Genomic DNA, 18,723 nt, shown 5'->3' on the forward strand with positions numbered 1-18,723 from the left:
GTCCAGCAGAGGCGAGAGCTGTTAGCCAGCCAAGGTACAGCATTGGTGACACAATGTTCTAGCAGGTATGAGGATCACTGTGGAGAGAGAAACTGAACAATGAAAACATGGGTGAATAGTGAGACAAGAGAAGTACTGCAATATTTAGCATTTACTCAATGAGCCTGAACAAATAACTTTCGAATTTAGCAGATTAAGAGCACACAAAGTCTCCAAGAACAGCAGACAAAACCAGCTTAACAAACAATACCAGAAATTCAGAAGTCAATACCATTATAGAAAAATTGTTAGTTACAAAAATGACTATGGTAAGACAGGCTGCATGCTAGGACAAACCTGGCTTCTACACGTTCATTCAAAACTATTCCAGCAGTAATACGAAAAGACACCATTTTAACAACCCTTACACCAACAAAACAACCACTGCCTGCGAACCTCGTCCTTGCCACAAACACTATCACGTTATTTCAGACAACAGATGTAGGTGGCTGTACGTAAGTTTTATAAGAAACAAAATGCAAAAAAAGGAGAAGCCAGGTAAGAGAAATGAGAAAACGCTTTTCTACTTAAATTGGAAAATACCTTTTCAAAGACCACCTAAGTGATCTGGAGAAGAAAAAGTAAGGGAGTGTGAGGGAGTGATGTGTCCAGAAAGGATTCCTGGCACATGATTTTTATGACTAGCATATATTAATTAAAATACATTTTAAACCTCATTATATGTATATTTAGTAAGGGAAATGTCTGCTCTCACTGACAATAAAGAACTCAACCTAGAATACTGAACACAGAACAACTGCAGACTTTAGCTGCAAAACAGGAAAAAACCCCTGTCTACAGTAATTTAACTGTATTGAGAAGAAAGGAAGCAACAAAATAAGTAGAATGCACTGCAGAAATAAGAGGTGTCACAGGAACATTGACTGTAGAGAGCCATTCTAGAATAAAACTTGGTGTTTACCTGTACCTTCAATGTCTCTCCCTGCAAGGAGCTGTCACTGTCATCATTGTCATCGGGTTTAATCAAAATAGTGTTACTGAGGAGGTGGTTCTGTACAGCCATCAGATACCGCAAGCACGAAGATGCAGCCTTTAACATAAATAAGTACACTTTACATTATCTAAACCCTTTAATCAAGCTTGATTCAGGCAATCCTTGTACTTTGACATATAAGAGGAAAAAAGTAGGGGGAGAGGACAAGTAAAAACAAAAAATAATTTCCCCTGAATAAAAGCATTTTTTGATGATTTAATGCAAACTTTTTCATTCATATCTAAGAGAACAACCTGGTTGCAAATAACTTGCAAAGCATATACGGAAGCAGGACCATTCTATTCAAGTATAATAACATTTAAGTACTGTAACATGAATTAATCCTTAAAAGATAATGCCACCATAGAGCTAAATTTAATTCACGTTCCCAAAGGTGATGGTTCCATTCTACTCCTTTTCCATCCTCCAGCAGCACAGGCCATGACTTCACCCCCTGGCCCGTGTTTGCCTTTGCCATTGGCCAGATCAGGGGCTGACCCTGCTGAAAACATCCATGCGTACTTTTACCATTAAACTAGGTCGATTTTCACTCATTTTTGTCTGTAAATGATAATCCTTTCTGCCTGTATGAATCATTACACAAAACTGTATGTTCTTTTTAAAGTTGTTGTAATGCTCTGAAGACTGATACACACAAGCTTCCTTTAAATTGAAGCAGCTGCCACAGAAATTGGAAAATATTTCCACATATAAACCTGGTTTAGCTTTACTGTAAGATTTACTTTGCTGTAAGAAATCGTTTATTCCTTCCCTGTACAGTACAAACAAAGGACATTTTTTTCCTGTATTTGTTAAGACACACAACTATGAAAGTTTCACCTCTATATACTCAGTGAAGATGATGGATTTAAAGAGGAAAAGCAGCCAAAGGCAAATATACTTTTATCAAAATACATTTCACTTACAGGCACAGTTGAAAGAAGCCTTTGAAAATCATCTTTAGATACAGTTTGGCACTTGGTGATTAAGACACAAGATTCTCGGACAACAATCTTGAGAATGTAGTGCAACAGCTCATCATTTAGTCTTCGAAAAATGCAGGAAAGATGTAAAATGTTAATAGTCTAATTATGGGGTATTTTGTATAGCTCATCTCAAAAGCCTCAGCAAGCTGTATAGCAAATTATGTGAAACCAAAACAAATATCTGTTCAGCTTTAGAGATTCAGACACAAAGAAAACCAAGCCTGAAATGTTTAACAACAATCAATGCAACAGATCAGTGGCGATTTCCTGCGTTACGCTGATAGAACCTATGGCTCCCAAAAAAACCTCCTCCCAACTTGACCAGGTTACCTGGGATTGACAATTTTACTGCTGAAAAGTCACCTAATGTAGTGATATGGAGAGTAATGTCATAATATCCTACTTAAGAATTATTATCCACATTTACTGTATACGTAAACCTAAGTTTGTGTACAGAAGTCTTAAAAGTTTCCCCTAAAACATCCAACCTTTCTCTCCCTTGTCCCAACAAAATCTTACCCACTATGGACATAGAGACAGTATTTCAGGTCACACTGGCTAGTAAAATAACAAGCCATTTCAGAAGAATTTTATGCAAGTTTACCTAAAGCAAATAACAGAAACACACACTATGAGCAGGGGGGAGGAGGACTGTACTGTTGCATTACCTATAATGATCATCATCTTCACTTCCAAATCTGTTATTCTGAAGCTGTTCAGCTAAATTAGTCAGGATAACATCGCGAAGTTGAGAGAGACCACTATTTCTCTCTCCTAAAATGGAAAGCAAAAGCATTTCAATGAATTAATGTCTTTTTATTTCCGCAGGTATCTTGCTTAATATAGGATACGATCTGGAAGTTACTATTTTCATAGTGTAACTGCTGACATTACAGACTCTTAAATCTTACTCTGCACATACCACTGTTTTAAATTCCAAAGACTTTGACACAAGAACACATTTCTATGAAGTAACAAAGTTCTGTGCATCAGCTGCTCCTGAGTACAGACTCCCATTTCATGGCAACACAAATAAATTACTCTTTTCACTAAGGTCTAAAATGACCTCTGGTTACTGTGTAACTGCCATGGGTGACACTAAGTGCTAAGCAGATGTTCTAAAACACAACCTGGACAAGAAATATTAATACTGACAAAAGAGATTGTTAATTCTTTCCAATTTCGAGCAGCTGCCTAATCTAGACAAATTTTCCTTTTCTACACCTAACATACACTTGACTATGTAGCCATTCAGAAGGCAGCTTCAAAATATGAAGCATTTCATAATTTCCTAGAATAGGGTTTAGACCAGACTAGTGCTCAGTATTCTGCACTGTTCTCCCTCCAGAGGTTGAGATATATTTTTACTTTTTGATTTCAATTTAAAAAAACCCCTCTCAAACATCAGTAAGACATTCTCACCTTCGGTTAAGACCAATTTCAATAAATTATTGATTTCTGCTTCTCCAGGATACAGAATATTTAAACCAGAGCTGAAGAAAAAATAAAACCATGTATTACTTGAGATATTTAAAAAGGAACAAAATAATTTCAATGGATATGTGAAAAATGCTGTCACAGAATCTCAGGTTAGTATCTGATGTAACATTTAGAATGACTATGGAATAGCTTCTTCCAACTCAGAAAGGCATCCTCCGTATTTTAACATTTGTATTAGTCATACAACACACAGCTGCTTTCTCCAGAAATCTCTTGTAATCAACTATATTTTATTGTTTAGGTCCCAAAGCTTCTTCAAGAGCTACTTGCTTCCCTCTGAGCAACTCCACATTAATCACTCGTATATACGACAGCAGCATCATTTTTTCTTTTTTCAAGCAGCAGACAGATGTCAGAAGAAATGGATGGGGGATCAGAGAACAACTAGAACAACTCTGGTGATGGGGCAAGAGCTGTGGTTTACTTGTGATAAGAACGATGGAAAATGCAAGAGACAGCCATCAAGAAGTCACCACTGTTACAGTTTTATACTTAAAGACTGGCTCTTATAAAAGTCTTATTTAAACTACGCAGAAGATTCTAGAACTGGCATTTCAGAACCAACACAGCGATACATAAGTACCCCTTGTGGAGATACTTTTCCCTCTTACTGCTGATGAACTTTGTCCTTCCTACATGAATTACCACACCAAGACAGAAGCTCACAATAACTCAGAGGAGTACTTCATGACTGTCAGAAGCATTGAAACTACTATGCAGACTTTTTCTTCTTTTCTTTTTCCCTTTTCTTTTTAAATAACACTCTTAGAGAAAAGTGGTATGTTTTACAGCTTTGCACCAAGAACAGAGACGACGGCAGCTTCCCTCCCTCAGCTCACGCTGACCAACTTGTGGTACAAACACCAGGAAAAGTTTCCATGCATCACAAGCCAAATTTGAGGTTTCCATTGGTATCAGAACCCCCCAGTGAAAAAACAGGAGGAAGCAGATATTATCTAATCCCCACCTTTGGTTTGTTTGGGGTTTTTTTGTTTTGTGTTTTGGTTTTTTGGTTTGTTTGGTTTTTGTTGTGGGTTTTTTTTTTAAATCATTGGAGGATACAGGGTTAAACAAGGGAAAAAGCAGCAGCTGCCCACCCACCTGAGAGGATACACTTTCTTCTGTCAAAAAGCAAGACCTTGAAAATGCTACATAATCATACTAAAGATATGCTATTCTCTCCTTTACTCACTTACAGAGCTGCATAGAGCCACTGAAATTTGGAACGTTGTGATTCACACACAAAAAACGCAGGTTGATCTTCAGAAGATTTTGTTCTCAACCTTTGGAGCACTTCCCACTTGAAAGCAGATTCTATTTGTACTGCGGACCTTTGAGACAGCATTCCTCGTCCTTGAGGTTTACATTATCTCCTTTTCGTGATACACAACCACACTTTGCTCACCTCCCTGTACTTAGTCATTCTGCTATTTTGACAAGTCGGAGAAAGGGAATTATGCAGCATCAGGTTGAAGAGATGTAGGAACTGATACGAGGTGGAGCTGAAGCGACCATCCTGTTTCAGTGTTTGATGAGCTGGTGTTCCAACCCAGACACATAATGCTCACCCGGCTACCAAAATACATTCCTGTTTTCTAAACATAAACCTGACTTTCTCAAGACAGCCTTACTACCCAGCCCATGATTTTTCTGGACCTTTGATTTTACAGTATTCCTCAAGTACTATTTATTTTGCTTCCTCTTTCCTTCTTTTTGTTTAGGAGAATTTCAGTATTGTCACTTGAAACCCTGACACAACAGTTGGCATCAGCTTCACCTATTCCAGACCACCAATAAACTATATATGCTAAATACGGAAGTCATTCTAGTCATCACTGAAATAAGGAAAACTTTGCTTAAATTTATTTATAATAAACATTTAAAAAATCCTAAAGAAAGCCAATAAAAAGCAACACATGAAAAGAAGTATGGAAAGTAATTATTATCTGTTATTTCACTGACATAATGACAGACACATTGTATTTCCCTTCTGCCACAAATATGAAACATAATAATTTTATCATGTCAATCTAAATTTTATCATATTAATTTGACAACTGTAGAATACAATTTGAATGTTCATCTGTTACAATACTTCCAAATAATCTATAGTCTAAGTTAAGTTTAATTTGACAAAACAGCTATTTACCTAATAGCCAGACAAACCTCCTTCTGAATTTCAGAGCAAATCTGATCCCTTGGTGCCATCAGTAACTGCCAAAGTAATAGGCCAGATCTTCTGACAATATCTCTATTTCTTTCAGTTTGTGGGCTGAAGAAAAATTTAAAAACCACCTAAGAAAAATTAAACACAACAACATTAAAAACTTAAACACTGTTCAAATTAACTCTTTTTCTGCAGTCAGTTTCTCCAACTATTTGTCTAGGTCACTAGAAATCTCAGAGTCAGAAACTAACTTTGGATCAAAAAAAAAAAAAAAAAAGAAAAAGAAAGAAAGAAATAAGGAAGTAACCTCTCTGGATTTTATTTTAATCTGTAAATGTGGCAATTACATTTAAATGAAATGGGTGCACAAGGTACTGCAAAGCCACTGCTAAGTCAATCTCCAATAAATCGAAGGCAACGGAGAAAAAAAAAATAAATAGTAAAATCAAGTGGTTGCCTGTATTCTAAAACAACTGGGGGTTTTTTTAGTATTTATTTTGAAGTACACTTAAGACACGCTTGTACCTGAAAGACAACAAGGATGCAGCGTATTATGCAAGTATCTCCATTCACCATAGCTTTTTCCATAATGTCACAAATACTGCTGAGATGATGCGCTTCAATTGGATGCTGCTTGCCCAAAAAATTTGTGATGGGAAGATTGTTGCTGGCTGCAAGCAGGTTTAGTTGGTGGATACACATGGCACCAACATGGTGCAGTAGCTGGTTAATAACCTCATTTGTGGTTGTTGCATCCCCTAGAAGAAAAGCAGTTCACACGCTGTCTACAAACACAGGCTATAGCATCAGCATGTGCTTCTAAAATGCGATATATCATCAGCTCTAACTTCAGGACACCTGCCCACATGATAAACAAAAGAATTACCCACATCATTTTTTTAATGTGCTAAAGGTAGAAAGAACCTGGAAACTTCGAAATGTGTCTTGCTTTTCCCTTTCTTAAAGATAAACCATGACCAATATTTATAACTTTTCAAGAATGAACTCAACATTTAATAGAAAGCTTATTTATGTTTATTCTTTGATAACTGTACATTTTACTTCCACTTTGTACTAAATGCTGACCAAATGGTTTACCTTTGGGCTCTGCAATGACATGACTCACTCCCAGCCTCTGGCAGACACAGTGGAACGCCTGGTTCCCGGGATTGCACCACTGATCAATATAATCATTAGAACACGTCCAGATCATGTTATTCATAGTATCATAACAGGCACCTAAGAAAAGCAAAATATTTTGCACATAAAATTTTAGATTGTTAGCAAACCAGACTAAAGTGTTTTTATAGCAGATATAAATCCAAATTCTTTCCTTTAAAAGTTCTGTCATGTGACAGCAATTCAGTCACAACGCATTTGAACGAAAAATATTAAAAGGAGATTTCTTAACAAAGGAATGAAGCGAATGCACATCCCTTTTGATGTTTCAAGCAAGTGTACAACAGCATCTGTAGCAGGTAAACACCACAGTGCTTGCTCTTTATAAGCACCTAACATGTATCATTCCTCCACAAACTTATCACATGCTGCCACAGTGCATAAACTAAAAATAGTTGAGGCTGGCATCAGATACTAGTAAATTCTAGAAAAAATAAGAGGAGAATTCTGAACTTTCAAAAAATGTTAGATTTACAAAATTTTGCCATAAACACGAAACCCCATCAATTGCAGAGTTGCTTATTGCGAATCAAATTATTTAGAATCTAAGGGCTGGATATGTCTAGTTCTGAAATATTCCCAGGAAAGAGATCTGCTCCTTACCAAGTCCTGGAACTAGAGCACCACGGCCAAGTGAACTTCCTGCAGCATCAATGAGATCTGCTCGGCTGGTGAACTGCCCGTCCGAAATGTTGAACACCAAGCTCGAAGCAAGAACTACACAGAAAAAAAGTCTCCCATAAATTCCTGAGAAGTTTATTGTATTTCAGAAAACCAAAGACTTGAAATCTGCCATGGACGCATCTAACTTACTTTTTAGAGATGACAAAGCACTTGTTCCTCCAAAGAGTGAGCGTGTGGCTGAACTGCCGGATCCCCCCGGGGGTGGGACCAACATCACCAGGTACGTCCCACACGTGTATATTGGGGTTTTCCTCAACATCTTCAGGGGCAGCCCACAGCTGGTGTTAGCAGCTGAAATATTGAACGGCAAAACAGAACACAAACGTGTATTAAAAACTCATAACACCAGGCAGCAAACAAGGCGGATTTCTATTTAAGGCTTCAAATAAATCAATATGGAAATTAATTTAAGCTACATTTAGAAGTTGCTTTAAGGAGTTGTATATAGGGGTGGCCTCACAGACAGACATTCAGCATCAATCCCCAGAAGGATATGAACAGTTTCACTGGTTATTTAACCAAATTTAAAAAAAATAAAACCAGCAATCTCTAGTTTCCAAACCAGAAAAATCAGTAGCCTAAAATTGTTTTAAGAATTATCTAGTGATAAATATATTGAAAGCAGTATCTTAGAGCCAAATAGTCTTTTAACATAGAGAGATCGTTTGAGATTCACTACGCATTTACTATTTTAAGTTCTCCTGTTCCACATGAAATGTATACAGTCATGATGATCCAGCTCCTGCCACAGCTGATCAACACTTTCCTGAGCACTGACTGAAGAATTATCCAAGAATAACCACTTATTCTTCTTCTTCTGTAGCACTCTAGTTGTTAACTGGCAAAACACAGCATTTAAAATAGCTCTTCGAGCTAACTCTGCCAGTGTCCCTGTAAGCACATCTATTTCCTGTACAATTCATTTTTATGGCAATACCTATAATTGTTTAAAATTGAAGACAGAAAACTCAGGTACGTACGAAGGAAGAAAAGAAGTAATTCAGGATAAAGTGAATAAAATCTTAAGACAAATCTTACAAAGCTCCAGATCATCCTGAAAGCCATCAATGCTGGTCTTTTGATTCCCTAATTAACTTGGGTAGTTTCAGCAAGCCCATAAAAGAACACCCAAACATTGTGCAAATTACCTCAAAAAAAAGCAAAATTACTTTCAATTTATAATATTCCACTTACTTGTAGAACAATAGTTTCATTTTCTAAGCTGCTGACCATTTCTACATAACAATTAGAAGCCCAGTTGAACAGCCAGCAGAGAAATGCAATGATATACCGGTTGGATCAAATGTGGCATAAACCAGTTCTACAATGGAATATGTGGGGAAAAAAGGTGCTACAAGTATTCTTCCCATTCTTCGTTCTTAAATTTTTCTCACAATCAATGTCTAATTTAGCAAAGGAACTTGTAAGTCAAGTATTAAGCAAACACCGCACATATATTTCAAACGCTTATTTTAGAAAAAAAATAAAACTTTTTTTTTTTTTACATGTCCTACGAGGTTAGTAATTACTAGAATCGATACTTCATGTATTAAGAAACAAACCAATGAAAAATTACTGTCAGTAAAACCTCTTCTGACCTGCTTGGTCCTCTTTCAGAGTATTGGAGATTGTGGAGCCCGTGAGAGCAGCCAGCGTTGCTGACGGGGAGGCTCTGTACCTGGACAGCCTACTCAGCAGCATCTCGTTTATGCTCTTTGCAGATTCACCCTCTTTTCGCATTAATATAATTCGTTCCTGTAGAGGATTTGCTATACATATGCCATTTTCAACCTATTAAAATGGAGAAGAAACATACTTTCAGATATTGAAATCCATAGGGGACAGATTAACCTTCACTGAACAGTAAAATTGAACAATACAATATATCAAGCAGGGGTACAAACCTAAACTTAAACCCTGCTGGCAGAATTTCTTACCAAAAAAAGGTATTATAAAAGCTAGACAGATGAGTATTTGTTTTCTTTGTGACTGTGGTTCAGTACAGTATCTTCTGTTTTGTCTGTCCTCAAAACCAGAACTGCTCGTCATAATCTCAAGTTTATTTATGGAAGTCTAAAAAATATTTAACCTCCCTGTATTCTTAATGATGTTTCACTGGCAAGTTTTGTAAAAAGACGCCTTTAAATCACTTGCCAGCCAAAAGTTGTACTACTACAGCCTCCCACTTGCAGCTCCACCATCCCACCAAGTGCAGCTGTTGTGCAGCAGCTGCTGAGCAGATACACAGACATCGCGCCCAGTGTACTCCTAAGCTAAATCCTCGTACAATTGCAGTTATCAATACTAGAGGTCTATGAATTGCTGTAAGATCTGCTCTATACATGAATACCATTCTAGACTGAGGTGTTTCATTGTCAAACTAAAATGAACACATACAAATATACAAATGCCAACACAGATGTATATATACAAATATATATATACGCATATATAAGCCACTGAGAGAAAAGGGAGTTCAAACTACTAATACATTTCTCTAGACTCAATATTTTGAAATGAGTTTGTTTTTACACTACAACCTATGATTGTCATACAACATAAAAACACCACCACCACATTTTAGGCTATAAAACGCAGTGTAGACAAAACAATTGTATTTAATTTGTGGGACCCGATTGGCTTTTAATACAATGAAGCAGATCCACGGTAAACAATGCTTTAAACTCTAATATACCGAATTACTGTCCCAGCATAAAACTTAATTGCTAATTACAATAAAATACGTTTTGCATTACAAGACAATTCATACTGCCAGAGTATGATAGTCGTATGTCCTCAGAAGACAGAAGTGAACAATAGACCTTCTGTTCTGTTAAAAGTGATTTCATAAACACGTTACGAGCAACCATTCAGATTACACATATCAATATTCAAACTTAATATGTTAATTTGAAAATGCTGCTATTTAATTAAGCAGTAGTCATCCTACCAACTCCAGATTCATAGAAAACACATAATTTGCTTACTATAAGTTCAAAAACATCCATAAAGACAGAGTGGCCTTTTGGGGTTTTTTCATTGAGGCTTGCAGGAGACCAAATCCAGTAGAAATATGTACCATCTGAAGAAAGATGCACGGTAGTCATGGTGCTGCCAACTGGGAAGTGATTTACTGGCATTGGGATTATTTGACAAACCTACGAGAAGGAGAGCATCTTAACAGTTATTTTGAAGTCTGTTCTTACGAGTATTAACGATGTACTCAAAAATAAAGAAGTAATCTAAGATCAAGTGCAGTTAGTCTGTAAGAGGCTTATTAGTGGACGTAACAGTACTGTTACATTTATTTGTTATGAAGAGCTATTCTACGTTTGCCGAATGGATCTACTGTGTACAAAACAGCTTATATATCTAAACATTTAACATTTCTAAAAATAAAAGGATCATCTCCTCTCTAACAATTGAGATCATACCCACAGTACCACAAGGAAAATATTCACGATAAAGAGTTATCTACTTTCTGCAACACTACTTGAAACTTCAGAAGAAGAGGGGAATCCAAACATTCTCAGTTTCAGGAAACACACTGGACATAAATGTGCATATCCATCCTGAAAACCATGGCAGAAACGAACCCAAACTAAGCAAACTATCCATTTTTGCAAAGGTTGACAGTTGTTTATCTACAAAACACAATTTGACCAGAAATAGTACATGAATTTTGTTACAGTAGAAAAATAATGAGCTGATCGGGAAGATTATTTTTCAGTTTAAGCCTAGCTCTGTTTTGCTATTGTTTGACTGTTTTATAATCTCATCATAAAACATTCTAGCTCTGACAATACTATCATAATACAGTACACTGTAAGTCTGCATATGCATATACACACAAACATGTACAAGCATAATCACAACATAACTTACAAGTTCTATCCTGCAATGCTTTCAGTGGGGCTTTACAAAAAGGCAGCTTCACAAAGTAAAAAGAAGAAACTTCAAGGACAGAACTAATTCAAGCTAGAAATGATTGTGATTAACTAAGAACATTTTCTAACCCTACTGTAAGTCTGCAATGACCCGTTGCTTTACCTGAAGGGTATGCTGATCCACAACCTGGAAAAGGGAGTGTGGCTTATTATCAAAAGAGATGGGCCGATGGAGAAGTTTGCCATTGCCAAAAGCAACCCAGCCCGGCTCCAGCTCCTCATTCCGGCAGTACACAAAACCTCTGGCAAAAAAGCAGTATGTTAAAACCCTGTGCTGTTTTTGTGTTTTTCCAAGAACAACTCACAACCGCACTCTTGAATGTTGACTAAACTTAAATTCAAAGCAGTAATTTCTATTGTAAGCAATAAAGAAGCAAGAAGGTGCTGTGAGTCACTTCTGCACTAATCATTTATGTAATGAATGACATAATTAGAAAATAAATACTTACAAATTCAGCAATTATACAACTATAAATAAAAAAGGTCACAAAACTAGTCTATAGTATATCCCTCTTGGCAAAGAATAAACCAACTTATTACACATTAAAAAAAATAAAGTCTAAAATACTGGCTATTATGCTACTATACTTCTTTGCAGGAGGCTGGACCAAATGGCCTCCAGAGGTCCTTTTCAACCTAAATTATTTTACAATTCTAGAGAAAACATACTCAAGAAGAATTTCAGATGACAAGTAATGGAAATGCATAAAATGCTCTAGTCTTGTTTCAGCTAACATCCCAGAGACGTTTACCAAAACAATAACTTTTTTTCTTTTTAAAACAGATCTGCAGAACAGCAAATATTCAACTGTCACTTACCGCAAAGTACCGTGTAATCCCGATCCTAATTTGCTTATTCCCCTGCCCACTGAATTGGTTGTATAAAGATAGAGCCCATCTGCTGCGAGACAGCGCCCCAAATCTGCGTCTGAACCAGGGAGAAAAGAGAGCGGAGCAGGGAGCTCCCGTCACACACCGCTGGAAATTCCCCGTGCTCATCCCACTCCCGCAGCAATCAAAACCAACAGATGCTCCGGACACATCATTACCAACAGGTCAGAATTATTTTTTTAAATACTGAATTTATTATTTGGTGTTCTAAGAGCTACCGTAACACAGCCAAAGTCCATTCATTTTACAGTTGGTTCTTTACTTTTTTTTTTGGTACAAGCAATACAGTGGCACCCAGATCACACCTAACTCACACCAATAGTCAGGCTATTTAAATCTGCTGTTGCCAAATAACAATTAGCTGCTAGTTATTCAGCTTCTCTTTTGAGACAATATATCTCATTAGTGCTGGTTTTCCACGATTCAAATGTACATCATCCACTTCTGAATAATTTCGTTTTCCTGTGTTGTGTCAGGAAACAGATTGCCTTATCTTATTGAAAAAAAATCCAGGGAAAAGAAACTGCCTTAATGGTTGTGTCTCATTTCAGTGTTAAAGGCCTGTCTTTGGGTATTACAGCCCAAGCTGCTATAAAAACAAAACCAAAAACACACACACACAAAAAAAACCCCAAACAAACCAAACCACAACAACACAATGAGTTGGATATTTCTAAAGCAAGTGAACTCTCTCATTAAGTGAAAAAACAGTAAGCAAAAAAGTAGTAAAAATTGAGAATTCATGGAAAGAAATACAAGAGAAAGAATAAAAAACCCACATAAAACAGACACAAAACTAGAATAGGAAAAGAAAAAAAAAAAGCAATGAACTTGTACTTCTAAAAATAAACCTGCTCTGCCAATGATAGCTACTGAATACAGTGATACTGCACAGAGCAAAAATTACGCTTACTGAAAGACTAATGAGTGGATAATATCCAAACTTAGTTTGAGCCTCTGCAGAATTCCCACTGAAGTCAGGCAGGGTCACTATATGCTGTGATAGTTTCCTCATCAGTAGGCACTTTAAAGTATCGTCTGGTCTTTGGCAAACAAAAAGCACACTTTTCTGAACTCCATTATCTTGCATTTTTGAAAAAATAATATGCCATACTATCCTTAATACAACAGATCTAAGATTCGCCCTCTTAATTTTAATATAAAAGAGGCTACTTTTTTCTATCTGATCTGTAAATTAACTTTAAAAAAAAATCATGTACATATCTAGACAGATTAGCTTAAAGAGAATAGATATGACAAGGCAAACAATGAAAACAATTTAATACTCTAGTATATTAGGTCCATGTTTTTAAAATTTCAGTTCTGAATGTGCAGACTAAGACAACAAAGTACCCATACAGTTACTGCTGCCTCCCAGGCTTCGAGATGCTCCTGTGATGCCCAACTCTCCCTCCACATGGTCCTTCCAAATCCTTCGGCTTTCCGTTACGTGGTACATTCTATACTTGCTTTTACGTTACTTCCAACAGAAAAGGAGAAGCCCTTTTCCAACTCCAAAGCTCTACATTACTTTTTAAACAATTATCACCACAAAAAGCATCTTCTCCTCCTTGCTAATATTGACAAGCATGAAATAATTCACCTTTATTTTCACTGCTAGAACTAGTGTTGGCATCAGGTGCAGGTAACATGTCTTCAAAGCCCCAAGACACTATGTGCTTTCCTCCGAGCAAACAAGAGGGTGATCCAGGTCCTCCCTCCAAAAGCAATAACCTTTAAGCAGAAAATAAAATAAGATGCATAGAGAACAGTGACAGCAAAAAATAGCTAACTCAAAAGTTAAGGTGAAGATATATTAAGTAATTATTCTAGCAGAGTTCATAAGCCACTTTAAGGAATCATCAATATTTAATTTAAAAAAAAAATTAACACCCAGAAGCCAACTAGTGGATCCTTTTAGATTTTGCTTTCTAATGTCTTGCTTCTGCAATTGACTACATTTCAATCTTTCAATAATTCTAAAGCCTTTTAATCACATTTAAAGGCATTCATCTGTAAGCACACTTACACGTGTTCAGAGCTGAGGTAAAAGTGCTATAACTAGAAAAGTCACTACAAACCTGTATAACACATCAGCCACAGGCAAGGATCCTAGATCAGTCTGTTTCTGTAATAGATGCACTGTATGAACAAAGGTTTTCAGCGACCCTCTAAAAGGATAAGAAAAACATGAATTAAAGATGTCTATTGAAACAAGACTGAACACGCACAGACAACAGCATCTATGTAGACTACCCAGTACCATAAAGAGAGACTATCCAAGACATGGCATCAAGCTTCTTTTCTAATTTGCATTTCTTTTCTGATTGATTTTCATTCTTTTGTGGAGGAAGTGAAAAGAGGAAGAGAGAGGAACATAAAGGAAGGAATCTGGCCAACTGCCAGGCTGAAACACGCTGGTTTTCTGGCAGGGGATGGAGCACCAGGCAGGTAGGGAGGTCAGCAACATTTGCAACCGGTGCAGTGAAGGCAAACTAGGAACTTGATAAAATACCTCGATCTTGCATCTACTACAGATAGCGACCTTTGATATTTCTCGTAGCTGATTAATCATATTTAGATATTCGAATACAATCTGTGGGTCTCCCTGGGGCTGAGCCAAAGTGTTAGTAAGAGCTGCTGCAGACATAGCTAGAGATGGCTTTCTTGACTAAAATAGAAAAGACCAAACTAATTAATTTATTATCAAGCGTCTGAATACTTTGACTTCCAAACACAAATTTGGAAGCTTTTCCCCTTCTGAAGTGATGCATTTTAATATATGTATAAAGACTAGATACTTCTGAAAACAAAATTAAACTGAAGTAGAAATTGTTTCTAATCTTGCCTAAAAGTGTGTTGCTTTAAAATTCTATTGTGGTATTTACAAACAGAGTTTGTAATTCTAATTATAATTCTTGTTCATTCAGAAGTTGAATACTTTTTTGTAGTATCTATTAAATCCATATGTTAATTTAGTGGAAAACATCCGGTTTTTGCAGAAATAAAGAGACACAGAGGTCTTTAAAAAAATATGCTTTACAGTTTGTTTTAAAGGTGAGGGTATTCGGAAGAAGCCACTTTCCGAAAGATGCAGTGGCTTTATTTCCAAGCATAATAGCCTAGCTAAATATGAGAATCCTGACAGCATCTCAGACATGATAATAGTCAGTTAAGAATTGATCTCTTCAGAACCATGACTGATCCATTGAAGAGATCCTTTCCACACGCTCTTCTGAATGCAGCCTTGGGCTTTCTGTCACACACGGGCAGTCTTGGCTCCTTTGCTTTCCAACAGCATCTCCTCCTCCACGCCCCAAACCCTGTTCTTCCCCTGCCATTTTCAGCTGTATTCTCTCACTGGTAAACCTCAGCCTGGAAAAAATTGACACTAAATACTTCAAAGCACCGCCATTAATTATTTAAGGCAATATTCACCCTGATGTTTTATTCTTAGTAATACGAAGCACCCAAGATTGCAACTAGGAATCTCAATAATAGTCTCATTTTGAAGGCTTTTTCTTCTTAATGGTAGCCAATGCATGACTTACATATTTAAAGGAAAAATGCAAGGCTTTCATAGTTGAACAAAGTACGTCAGGGTATTACAACTCTGTAAGCAATGCCAAGACAGATTTGCAAAGAATGTATAAGATTAACCCTCATTTCAAAAGCTGTATTTGAAATTTAGCTCTTTTACAAATTCAGCTGCAAAAGAACATCCCATACTTCCTGAAAATTGACATCTGGAGAAAAAAAAATAAATGAGATCGTGTTTATCAAACCAAATTTATCTGAGCTATGTTCAAGTACATTGCCTTTCAGATAAGGCATTTGTCAGTGCAGAAGAGTTTGCCACATACAGTAGATTTCTCATTGACTTCAGTAGAACAAGTACACTAGAAATTAAGTGGTTTTCATTTGCATAAACCTTTCTCTAAAGCAAACCATGACATCTCCTAAGAACCTCAACATCTTAAATCAGAGTAAAACCTGACAGACAAGACTGCAATCTGAGAAACATTAAAGGCAAGATTTTCAGAAGGCAACTATTGACTTTAGACCCACATTTACATGGCTTTGCAGAAGCTAAGTTTTGTATACTCCTCTCCCTCTCCCCAAGCCCCATTCCTGCAAAATAGTAAGTTTTTATTTAAAGCTCTTATGGCCATTTCATCCCAAACCACCTGATGCTGTGCTAAACCATGCAGGGCACGGGACAGTTCAGCCTACAGTAGTTGAACTCCTTCCTGGCAATGAAATAAAAAAAAAATTTTAAAAAAAAGCAGCCTCCAGATGTTTCACAGGTAACACTGAAATGAAATGAATGGCCCTGAAACTTGGCAGTAATGTCTTCTACAGCCAAATAAAGGTTCATAAGTGACAGGATAAAAAGGGCACTACAAAGAGAAAAGTGAGACAATTTTCCTCCTTGATAAAATCATTTGGAACCGTTCCTGGAACAGAACACTGCAGCAGAAGCAGCAGTATGCACAGGAGGGCATTTCTAACCTAGATCCTTCTGTTTTTACATATGCTAAACAGATACAAAAAACAAATGCTTAGCTTATCAGTTTGAACTTTCCCAAACCAATATTTAAACATTAGAAAGAAAAAGACTAATGTCAATAAAAAATTCGTAGCAACAGTGCGGTCACATTGGTTTTGATTCTTAAGTTTAAACAGAAACACTTGCTACCAGCTTCAGTCACAACATGTCATTTCAGTAGTTTCCTTACCTTGCACAAGCCAAGGCAACTAGGGCAGCAGCAGCATTTTCTTTTTGCTTATACGGAATGACTTGGCCTGAAGCAGAAGTGTCCTCCAGCCAGGAGCACAGCAAAGACTCGATCCCATTGAGACAGTCAGCCGGCTCCTTAGTCAAACTCAACGGCTGGCAGTCCCGAAGGCAATTCAATAGCACCTCAGCGGTTATGTTACAGAGGGAAGGGTCTGTTCTACTTTGAGACTGAATGAGGGGAAAGACCAACAGAAGCCCCATTCGGGAAGTAAACGGCGCTTGTTCGGGCTGCTGTAACAAGCCCTGACGCTTGAGCAAGGCCAGGGCTTCTTCGTCGCCTGAGCTCTCCCTGTCGTGCTGCTCCTCGAGGGCCAGCTGGCGCTGGGCGTTCCAGAGCCCGCGCAGGGCGTTCAGCCGGTACTCCAGCAGCCGCGCATAGGCATTGCTCTGGTTCCCGCACACTGACCGTAAGCGCTCGGCCAGCTCCGTTGGGTTCTTGGTCTCAAAGGTTAGTATCTGAAAGGAGACGAAAAGGTGGTATTTATACTGGTTTTCTTTTCCTTAAGGAAAAAAAAAAAGTAACACACATGTGCAGTGTGATTTCAGGGGTTGGACTAGATGAGCTTTGAAGGTCCCTTCGAACCCAAACTATTCTATACTTCTACACCAGCTGTCCTCCACCACAGACTGTGCAATATTTTTTAAAAATTTCTGGGCATAAATAAACTTACACTGGAGGCCAAAGAGTACGCAAGGGGTATGGAGCCTGTTACTGTTGAGTCAGCATTGCCACGGAACCTGGGCTTGGGGGTTGCCAACAGAGATTTTTTTTAATCTTTCAATCGTGATGTTAAGACAACAATAATATAGATTGCAAATAAAAATACATATTAAATAGTATCTTTGAAAATAAAGGCTCGCCTTCCCTGGAGCATTTTTTCTTTGTAATCAAGGCAATTTTGCTAAGAACTTCAAAAGGACTGAGGAGGTGGAAGGTCCCAGGGGCTGAGTTTAAAGCCCTTCTATGGAAACTAACAGGTCAACAATATTTTGTAATAAGAATCTATATGTTCTCATTTTACAACTTTTCAAACACCAAACCAACCAGTCCTCTAAAATGACGTTTTGTTATATGCCCTCCCTCCCCTGTTTTTCCCCTCCTCAATTTTATCATATTGCACTTAGCTACATCTTTCTCAAAATATTTCCAGTTGCTGCCATAGTTTAAAAACCTAAAAGTCTCATCATCATCATTTCAGACAGAAGAAAGAGGCCTTTTTGGCACTTCTAAGTAAAACTGGAGACAAAGCTGGAACAACAGAAAACAAGTAAACCATGACAGAAATAAACATTTATGGGTTAGTATCCAGCCCGCTACTTGAAAGAATTCACAATTTTAAGTAATTTACAGACAACTTTTCTCCCTACAGCAGACAACAACAGTTGAGATCAGCAAAGTCATTTGAGCTACAGCAGCCCCAAGGAAGGCAAAGAGCCAAACGTGTTCTGATCTTTGGATCTGCTGTCCAAAGGGCTTCTGCCCGCACGCTGCATCACCCCAGCTCACCAGCCCCAAACATACTCTCTGGCCCAGC

General features: G+C 37.5%; 1 protein-coding gene across 5 annotated transcripts in view; it reads right to left on the reverse strand.

Annotated features, from left to right (window-relative positions):
* HECTD4 (HECT domain E3 ubiquitin protein ligase 4) overlaps positions 1-18,723 on the reverse strand; it is a 68,698-nt gene that overhangs the window by 42,083 nt on the left and 7,892 nt on the right. For 2 of the 5 annotated variants that reach the window (XM_065646206.1, XM_065646204.1), the window contains exons 2-17: positions 17,127-17,644; positions 14,469-14,558; positions 13,991-14,121; positions 12,316-12,424; positions 11,600-11,738; positions 10,537-10,707; positions 9,148-9,340; positions 7,679-7,840; positions 7,469-7,582; positions 6,785-6,925; positions 6,212-6,444; positions 5,669-5,814; positions 3,442-3,512; positions 2,688-2,793; positions 1,960-2,080; positions 968-1,090 (exon numbers count right to left, since the gene is read on the reverse strand). In XM_065646206.1, the coding sequence (XP_065502278.1) occupies positions 968-1,090; positions 1,960-2,080; positions 2,688-2,793; positions 3,442-3,512; positions 5,669-5,814; positions 6,212-6,444; positions 6,785-6,925; positions 7,469-7,582; positions 7,679-7,840; positions 9,148-9,340; positions 10,537-10,707; positions 11,600-11,738; positions 12,316-12,424; positions 13,991-14,121; positions 14,469-14,558; positions 17,127-17,644 (2,568 nt within the window). Of the gene's footprint in view, positions 1-961; positions 1,091-1,959; positions 2,081-2,687; positions 2,794-3,441; positions 3,513-5,668; positions 5,815-6,211; positions 6,445-6,784; positions 6,926-7,468; positions 7,583-7,678; positions 7,841-9,147; positions 9,341-10,536; positions 10,708-11,599; positions 11,739-12,315; positions 12,425-13,990; positions 14,122-14,468; positions 14,559-17,126; positions 17,645-18,723 lie in introns of those variants that run through there. The other 3 variants (XM_065646205.1, XM_065646203.1, XM_065646207.1) reach the window with 2 other exon arrangements.

This window comes from Caloenas nicobarica, chromosome 16 (assembly GCF_036013445.1).
Source record: "Caloenas nicobarica isolate bCalNic1 chromosome 16, bCalNic1.hap1, whole genome shotgun sequence".
NCBI lineage: Eukaryota > Metazoa > Chordata > Aves > Columbiformes > Columbidae > Caloenas > Caloenas nicobarica.